The sequence below is a fragment of the Palaemon carinicauda genome, chromosome 44 (genome assembly GCF_036898095.1).
Source record: "Palaemon carinicauda isolate YSFRI2023 chromosome 44, ASM3689809v2, whole genome shotgun sequence".
Lineage (NCBI taxonomy): Eukaryota > Metazoa > Arthropoda > Malacostraca > Decapoda > Palaemonidae > Palaemon > Palaemon carinicauda.
Genome location: NC_090768.1, coordinates 14,380,830 through 14,390,308, shown reverse-complemented (window position 1 = coordinate 14,390,308; position 9,479 = coordinate 14,380,830). Strand labels below are relative to the sequence as shown.

The 9,479-nt window shown below is 39.0% G+C and overlaps 1 protein-coding gene across 1 annotated transcript; it reads left to right on the top strand.

The window, feature by feature from the left end:
- The first annotated feature begins 331 nt into the window (after nt 1–331).
- Nucleotides 332–2,053, top strand: LOC137634227 (uncharacterized). The gene is made up of 3 exons (XM_068366497.1): nt 332–397; nt 622–1,161; nt 2,018–2,053. Exons 1-3 carry the CDS (start codon nt 332–334, stop codon nt 2,051–2,053), a joined length of 642 nt encoding a protein of 213 aa, XP_068222598.1.
- The last annotated feature ends 7,426 nt before the right edge of the window (nt 2,054–9,479 follow it).

The following is a 9,479-nucleotide window of genomic DNA, read 5'->3' as shown; positions in this document are numbered from 1 at the left end:
TGCTGTTCTACTGCACAGCTGTCAGTACTGCTAGACCTACACCGTGGATACCTTCTCCTATGTACCATCAGGTGTTTGATTTCATTCATGGCCTTTCGTATCCCTCGCGCTGTTCTACCACATAGTGGTTAGAACTAGTAGACCTAGACCGTGGATACCTTCTCCTATGCGCCGACAGGTGTTTGATTTCATTCATGGCCTTTCACATCCCTCGCACCATTCTATTGCACAGATGCTGAAGACTAAGTTCATTTGGCATGGCATTGCTAAGGACGCTAAGGATTGGTGCCACGCCTGTACTTCATGCCAAACCTCAAAAGTACATCGACACATGGATTCAGGAGTGGGCACCTTTCCTCAACCTCGGCAGCGCTTTGCCCACATTCATGTTCATGCTGTTGGTCCCCTACCCACATCACAAGGACATCGTTACCTGTTTACAGTTATCGACCGGTGCACTCGTTGGTCTAAAGCCATTCCCATGGAAACTGCAATGCCCACCTTGTGTACATATGCCTTATTCTCAAGATGGATAGCGAGATTTCGTATCCCTGAGCATATCACTTCGACAGGGGTACCACTATCACCTCTCAATTGTGGACATAATTATCAAATCTCCAGGGTATCACTCTTCATCAAACAACTGCATACAACTCAGCAGCCAACGGCATGGTTGAACGTTTTCACCGCACCCTCAAAGCAGCTTTTGGTGTCCCACGCAAGGACTCCAACTGGTTTACCAAGCTTCCCTGGGTCTTCCTGGAAATAAGGACAACTCCTAAAGATAACTTGGATGTCTCGGCAGCTGAAATGGTACATGGCGACCCGTTGGTTGTGGATACTGAGTTATTTCCGTTTGCAATCGTCTCCGACAATCTCCAGCACCTACTTCACGTTGTGGTGAAATTTACTCCATGCCGCCAGACTTACATGCCCCCAGCTAAGCAACACATACAGACAGATCTTCACTCTGCAACACAAGTTTTCCTGTGCAACGACACTAGAAAGCCACCGTTAACGCCCCATTACACAAGCCCTTTCCTCGTGATTCATCAAACACTGAAAGCACTCCTAAACATACGTGGCAAAGAACCTGTATATATCCTGACAGACGACCAGCCTACAGCAAGCCTCTCAAGAGCAGGGTGCCCTATTTCACATGTATGTCTTTTTTTTTTTAGGGGGGGACCCATATTCACTGATGTTCAAACATTATTCATCATGGAAGATGTGATTCATGTCATTGTATAGAAATATAATGACATGAATTATTACATCAGTGCACAAAAAAAAAAAAAATAAATCAAATTACCATTTCACAAACGAGTAGAAGTCAAAGACTCCAAGGTCGGTTTAGTAGGGGTAGCAAGAAACAATATAAAGCCACCGCTTGCGGCCTTTGTTAGTGCCAACTGTATGTCTGGACCGGACATTGTCTTACTGCAACAGCAGACCTACTAACAACTTTCATCTATTTTTTATCTTGAATACTTTTATTCAATTCTTGCAATTCAGTAGTGCAACACTCTCCACAAAAGGCTTGACAATTTTTCAATTAGCCTATTATGGTAAAACTAAAATCTGTGATACTAAGGTCATCGCCTTATCTTGTTATTACTTGTTAAAATTTTTTTCGAAGTGGAGAATTATAGTGTTCCTAATGTTTCCATTGAATCTATGATTCCAATCCAAAGTAGTAAATCCGTATCAATTTGGTTCGATAATCTCTAGTAACTGTCAGAATTTCAAAGTGAAAAGTCAAAATCATCTTGGAAATATTGGTTCTGCTCGGCTTCCTCTCTGGTACCAAAAGTCATGGTAGCCATTGTACAGAACACTGGCTCTTTACGAAAACAAAAAAAAAAGTAGGCACTGAAACAAATCTCATGAATAATAAGATGCCTAATTTAGCTTACACACCAAATAAGTGGCAATAGAAGGACCTCCAAAATAAACTCGGAGGGTTATAATGGAGTGAAATATCTTATTGTAAATCCTAATGTTTATTTATTTTTAGATCATATACAAAATAATTTTCAAAGTAACCCTGTGATCAAAAACATTATTGAAATTTAACAAAATTCAAGAAAATTCATCTAAAGCTCCAAAAATGCTGTCAAACAAAATGAACTGTATGGTTGGATACAGTATTGCTGCCAGCCTTCCCCATACTTTTTTCGCACACACTGAAAAAAAAATAATCAATAAAATCAAACCTATATATATAAATATTTTTGAAAAACCCACACAAATAAAGAAAATTGTATTGGAAGTGTTACTATTACTTCAATGAAAAAAAAATGGAAAAATTTACGAGGAAATACAATCCAGAAGCTCGAAGATTACGATAAAATAGAACTCGAAACATCTTGTTTGTTTCAAATCAAAGATAACTAAATGAGTATATCTTGAATATTTATAACAATTACATATAAAATGTCTGACTTTGAGGTTTAACGTAATACGAACCTCATTTAACCCAAAACCGGAACGAATGGGGGCCTGGATCCACCGCCCCCAAATCCACCACCACCGCCACCGCTTCCTCCTCCGTACCCACCATAACCGCCGTAGCCACCGCCGTAGCCGAAGCCGCCTCCGTAACCTCCAAAGAATCCAGGATGAGCCTCGGCTGTGGCCAGCACCACAAAGGCCAACATGGCCACCATGATCTATTTAGGAAATTCGGAGAGCAACATTTAACTTCGAAGCCCTCTTCTTGGGGAGCAACACAGACGTTTCAATGTTGATACTGTCCAAATTCAATTATCCGGAAATTATATTTAAAATCATGTAAAGAGGAAAGAAGTCATAAGTTTTGAGAATTGTTTTCTATGACCACAGTTAGGAAATGTGTTAATTAAATAATAATAATAATAATAATAATAATAATAATAATAATAATAATAATAATAATAATCTGTAAAAGATTTAAAAGCAATATTTGTGACGATTAGATAAGCAAATGTGGGCACGTGTGTATGCGTGCTAGTTCGTATACGTGTGAAAGAATAGAGATCATTAATGATTTACAAAATCCCCATTTGTTTGGCAATGAACAAAGTAAAGATAAGATCGTTAAATCAACAGCAGAAATTTACAATTAGCATATTTGGCCAATGGTAAAACCTACAAGTTTAGCAAGCATGATGTGAAGAGTCAGATGTATGACTGCAAACTGATGACTATCTCTTTCTGTAACTCCTATTTATACTGGATGATGCAGAGGATGACCTCGTTAGCATCAATGGACTCCGGCAATTAAAACATCTTGCGAAATTTTAAAGTCGAAAGATCACACACGATCAATATAAAACCATTTTTCCTGCATTAATACTAAGAGACAACTGATAAAGTGTTATGCAGTACAGCAGTGCCTCATTCTTACTTCGATCTTTTGAAGTAAGGAGTTAAAAGGAGTTTATAAGGACTGCTAAGTATAGCTTTATGAAACGGGTAGAGATAAGTTCAAATTCCTTGATTGAAGTATTGAACAAGAGTGACGTAGTACTCTTTTCAGATCTAGACATTGTTGGAATATATCACTGGTTCATATAATTCTCCGAAGAGCCAAGTGCAGATATTTGAGATAAATATATATATAATAGCAAGGTACGAGTATATGTGGAGTTATATTATATTATATTATATTATATTTAAGTAAATGCTGTAGGTATATGATACCGATTATGGTGAAATGATTCTGAAAATTTATGTATTTTATTCCATTTTACCTTCAAACTGGGGTACCTCCATATGTTACTTTTATGTTTTAGGGCGAAATTGGTATTGTATTCTATGTAAATTTTTGTATTTCTATTAAAATAATTAATTTAATTTTAACAACTCTCCTTGTGCAAGGCCTATGCTGAAACAAACGTTATTATTATTATTATTATTATTATTATTATTATTATTATTATTATTATTATCATACAATAATAGAATTTCTTCTGGTGATTATTTGGTTCGAACATACTAAACGATGACGTTACTGTGATAATATAAATGAAGGTGACAATGCTGTCCATCATTATCAGCATCATCATTATTATTACCCTCCCTATTATTATTATTATTATTATTATTATTATTAGCATCTTAAGCCTCCTGGCTAGTACACTGGTAACGAATTTGCCTAACATTCGCATGGCAGCAGATTGATCCCAGCCCGGGACCATGAGTTTAAGCTGTTTACTGGGGAGGCCACTGCTGTGGTTAGGCACCATAGTAAGGGGTTGGGCTTGTCCGGCTGACGTTCTGGTGAGCATCTTTTCTGATGAAACTGGAACTGAAACCAGACACCTTTGACCTTAAAGTAGTAGTACCAAAACAACCATTTGGAATCATTATGTCATCCAGTTCATTTCCTTTAAAAAGTTTCGATTAAAACTCGATTCCAGATAATCATTTGCATAGTCAGTGCGAATCACCTAACTTGATAAAACAATGACCCTTCAATCGATGCGATAAATATATGAAATATAAAAAACTGAATTTATAATTAGTAAATTTGATTCTAACTCGAACAATATTATCGTTGCATTACGTAACAGACGTATGTACATAACAAAGAGGCATGTTAAAATATCTAGATTCAGCGAGTGAAGGTATAGAAACCGTTGAAATATTGAAGGAAGACAAATTACACTTATCATAAATAATCTTTGTCACAGTAGCATCAAGAAAAACAACAATCGTTATATACGCCGTAACATATACGTCACGCCCTTGTCCCTCAATTAATAACGTTAAATATCATGGGAACATAGAATAGCTGACCACAACGAATGCCTGACCATAACAGGCATAGGAGTCTACTGGGAACAGTGATGGGGTGGAACAAGGCCAGCAAATGAAAATCAATGTGTCAATGTTGGTTTTTCTTTTGACTATTACGATACCCTCAGGGTAATGTACTTTTTGACAAGCCGTGGCCCAGCTGATGATCAAGTCTAAGTATGTTGATCTTAGCCGTGGGCAACCTCTGAGGTAACTGATGCAAGTAGAAAAGCTGTCTCATTAGATCGAAAACAGATCAAGTTGATAATTGTAGCAGGATGTCAATGCTTGCCGTTTTCTTCTGCTAACGCCACTCTCCAGGACACGATGTAGTCTGTTTAAGTCTGCCGACATCAGCCTGGTAGCTGCCAACGGATCTGTGATACCCACCCACGGTTATGAAAACCTCATATTATCGTTTAGAAGCGCCAAATATATGTGGAAGTTTTTCGTTGCTGACGTTACAATGCAAATCCTCAGTGAGAATTTCCTGTCACATTTCCACTTCCTGGTCGATATAGCTCACCGACGGTTAGTCAAACCGGATTGTTACACCTTGACGTCTCTCCAAACCGCCCCTCCGACTTCGCTCTCCACCTCAGCGCACACACGGATAATTACGCCCACCTCCTAACATCATAAGAGGAAGTTTTCTGTCTAAAAATTTGTCAAATCCCCATGGTTCCCACAAAACACGGTATTTATCCCCATGTCTATCCCCAGTGTTCACCAGATTCAGATGTCTGGCACCGGATCGTTTGGCAGGCGCTAAACAAACGTTTGCTGAAATGGAAGAAATGGGCCTTTGCCAAAAGGCCTCAAGCCCATGGTCGTCACCCTTGAACATCGTCCTGAAGAAAGATGACTCTCTGCGTCCATGTGGGGATTACAGGCGCCTGAACTTGTAGACAGAACAGGATCACTACCCCTTCCCAAACATCGTCGACGTAACCAACTACTTGCACAAAGCGGAGTTTTTTTCCACACTCGATCTCCTGAAAGAATATCATCAGGTGCCCATGAACCCAGAAGACAACCCCAAGACTGCCATTCACCTGAGATTGGATTACAATGCCTTGGCAGAAGCCCAACAAAAACATTAAGAGTACTAAGCATGTAGAACATCCTGCACATTCCTTTGTTGGGAGGACATTCCTCTCGATGACTCCAACACCACCCTCGTCTTTGACCACAGTACTGGTAGCCCTAGATCGTGGATACCATCTACCATGCGCTGAAAGGTGTTTAGTTTCATTCATGGCCTTTCATATCCCTTGCACTCTTCTACTGCACAGCTGTCAGTACTGGTAGACCTACACCGTGGATACCTTCTCCTATGTGCCAACAGGTGTTTGATTTCATTCATGGCCTTTCGTATCCCTCGCGTTGTTCTACTACATAGTGGTTAGAACTAGTAAACTTAGACCGTGGATACCTTCTCCTATGGGCCGACAGGTGTTTGATTTCATTCATGGCCTTTCACATTCTCACATCCCTCACACCATTCCATTGCACAGATGCTGAAGACTAAGTTCATTTGGCATGGCATTGCTAAAGATTGGTGCCATGTCTGTACTTCATGCCAAACCTCAAAAGTACATCGACACATGGATTCAGGAGTGGGCACCTTTCCTCAACCTCGGCAGCACTTTGCCCACATTCATGTTGATGCTATTGGTCCCCTACCTACATCACAAGGACATCGTTACCTGTTTACAGTCATAGACCGCTGCACTCGATAGTCTAAAGCCATTCCCATGGAAACTGCAATGCCCACCTTGTGTACATATGCGTTATTCTCAAGATGGATAGCGAGATTTCGTATCCCTGAGCATATTACTTCGACAGGGGTACCACTATCACCTCTCAATTGTGGACATAATTATCAAATCTCCAGGGTAACACTCTTCATCAAACAACTGCATACAACTCAACAGCCAACGGTATGGTTGAACGTTTTCACCGTACCCTCAAAGCAGCTTTTGGTGTCCCACGCAAGGATACCAACTGGTTTACCCAGCTTCCCTGGGTCTTCCTGGAAATAAGGACAACTCCTAAAGATAACCTGTATGTCTCGGCAGCTGAAATGGTGTATGGCATTGCTCGTGGATACTGACTTTTTTCCATTTGCAACCGTCTCCGACAATCTCCGGCACCTACTTCACGTTGTGGTAAAATTTACTCCATGCCACCAGACTTACATGCCCCCAGCTAAGCAACACATACAGACAGATCTTCACTCTGTAACACAAGTTTTCCTGTGCAACGATACTAGAAAGCCTCCGTTAACACCCCATTACACAAGCCCTTTCCTCGTGATTCATCAAACACCGAAAGCACTCCTCCTAAACATACGTGGCAAAGAATTGATCGCCTAAAACCTGTATATCTCCTGACAGACGACCAGCCTACAACAAGCCTCTCAAGAGCAGGGTGCCCAATTACCCATGTGTCTTCTTTTAGGGGGGGACCCATCTTCACTGATGTTCAAACATTATTCATCGTGGAAGATGTGACTTAGTGGGCTTCCATGTTCTATACAATGACATGAATTATTACATTAGTGCACAAAAAAATGAAAAAAAAATCAAATTATCATTTCACAAAAGAGTAGAAGTCAAAGACTCCAAGGTCGGTTTAGTAGGGGGGCAAAAAACAATATAAAGCCACCGCTTGCGGCCTTTGTTAGTGCCAACTGTATGTGTGGACCGGACATTGTCTTATTGCAACAGCAGACCTACTAACAACTTTCATCTATATTTTATCTTGAATACTTTTATTCAATTCTTGCAATTCAGTAGTGCAACATTCTCCACAAATGGCTTGACAATTTTTCAATTAGCCTATCATGATAAAACTAAAATCTGTGATACTAAGGCCATCGCCTTATCTTCAGTTATCACTTGTTAGATTTTTTTCGAAGTGGAGAATTATAGTGCTCCCAATGTTTCCATTGAATCTTTGATTCCAATCCAAAGTAGTAAATCCGTATCAATTTGGTTCGATAATCTCTAGTAACTGTCAGAATTTCAGAGTAAAAAGTCAAAAGCATCTTGGAAATATCCGTTCTGGTCGGCTTCCTCTGTGGTATCAAAAGTCACGGTAGTCATTGTACAGAACACTGGCTCTTTACAAAAAAATAAAGTAAGCACAGAAACAAATCTCATGAATAATAAGATGCCTAATTTAGCTTATACACCAAATAAGTGGCAATAGAAGGACCTCCAAAATAAACTCAGAGGGTTATAATGGAGTGAAAGATCTTATTGTAAATCCTAATGTTTATTCATTTTTAGATCATATACAAAATAATTTTCAAAGTAACCCTGTGATCAAAAACATTAATGAAATTTAACAAAATTCATCTAAAACTCCAAAAAATGCTGTCAAACAAAATGAACTGTATGGTTGGATACAGTATTGCTGCCAGCCTTCCCCATACTTTTTTCGCACACACTGAAAAAAAAAAATCAATAATATCAAACCTATATGTATAAATATTTTTGAAAAACCCACACAAGCAAAGAAAATTGTATTGGAAGTGTTACTGTTACTTCAATGGAAAAAAAAATGGAAAAATTCACGAGGAAATACAATCCAGAAGCTCGAAGATTACGATAAAATAGAACTCGAAACATCTTGTTTGTTTCAAATCAAAGATAACTAAATGAGTATATCTTGAATATTTATAACAATTACATATAAAATGTCTGACTTTGAGGTTTAACGTAATACGAACCTCATTTAACCCAAAACCGGAACGAATGGGGGCCTGGATCCACCGCCCCCAAATCCACCACCACCGCCACCGCTTCCTCCTCCGTACCCACCATAACCGCCGTAGCCACCGCCGTAGCCGAAGCCGCCTCCGTAACCTCCAAAGAATCCAGGATGAGCCTCGGCTGTGGCCAGCACCACAAAGGCCAACATGGCCACCATGATCTATTTAGGAAATTCGGAGAGCAACATTTAACTTCGGAGCCATCTTCTTGGGGAGCAACACAATCGTTTCAATGTTGATACTTTCCGATTCAATTATCCGGAAATTATACTTAAAATCATGTAAAGAGGAAAGAAATCTTAAGTTTTGAGAATTGTTTTCTATGACCACAGTTAGGAAATGTGTTAATAATAATAATAATAATAATAATAATAATAATAATAATAATAATAATAATAATAATTTGTAAAAGATTTAAAAGCAATATTTGTGACGATTAGATAAGCAAATGTGGGCACGTGTGTATGCGTGCTGGTTCGTATACATGTGAAAGAATAGAGATCATTAATGATTTAAAAAATCCTCATTTATTTGGCAATGAACAAAGTAAAGATAAAATCGTTAAATCAACAGCAGAAATTTACAATTAGTATGTTTCGCCAATGGTAAAACCTACTAGTTTAGCGAGCATGATGCGAAGAGTCAGAAGTATGACTGCAAAGTGATGACTATCTCTTTCCGTAACTCCTATTTATACTGGATGATGCAGAGGATGACCCCGTTAGCATCAATGGACTCCGACAATTAAAACATCTTGCGAAATTTTAAAGTCGAAAGATCACACACGAACAATATAAAACCATTTTTCCTGCAATAATATTATGAGACAACTGTTGGGGGTTTCGCAATATAGCAGTGCCCCATTCTTGATTGGATCTTTTGGAGTAAAGAGTTTAAGACCTTATAAGGACTGCAC

Excerpts from the sequence above, each read along its gene's own strand:
- LOC137634227 (XM_068366497.1), top strand. The coding sequence starts at position 332 with ATGGATTCAGGAGTGGGCACCTTTCCTCAACCTCGGCAGCGCTTTGCC. Across the intron at positions 398-621 it reads CCCACATTCATGTTCATGCT|GGTATCACTCTTCATCAAAC; the intron begins GTTGGTCCCCTA and ends TCAAATCTCCAG. Across the intron at positions 1,162-2,017 it reads CAGGGTGCCCTATTTCACAT|ATCATATACAAAATAATTTT; the intron begins GTATGTCTTTTT and ends ATTTATTTTTAG.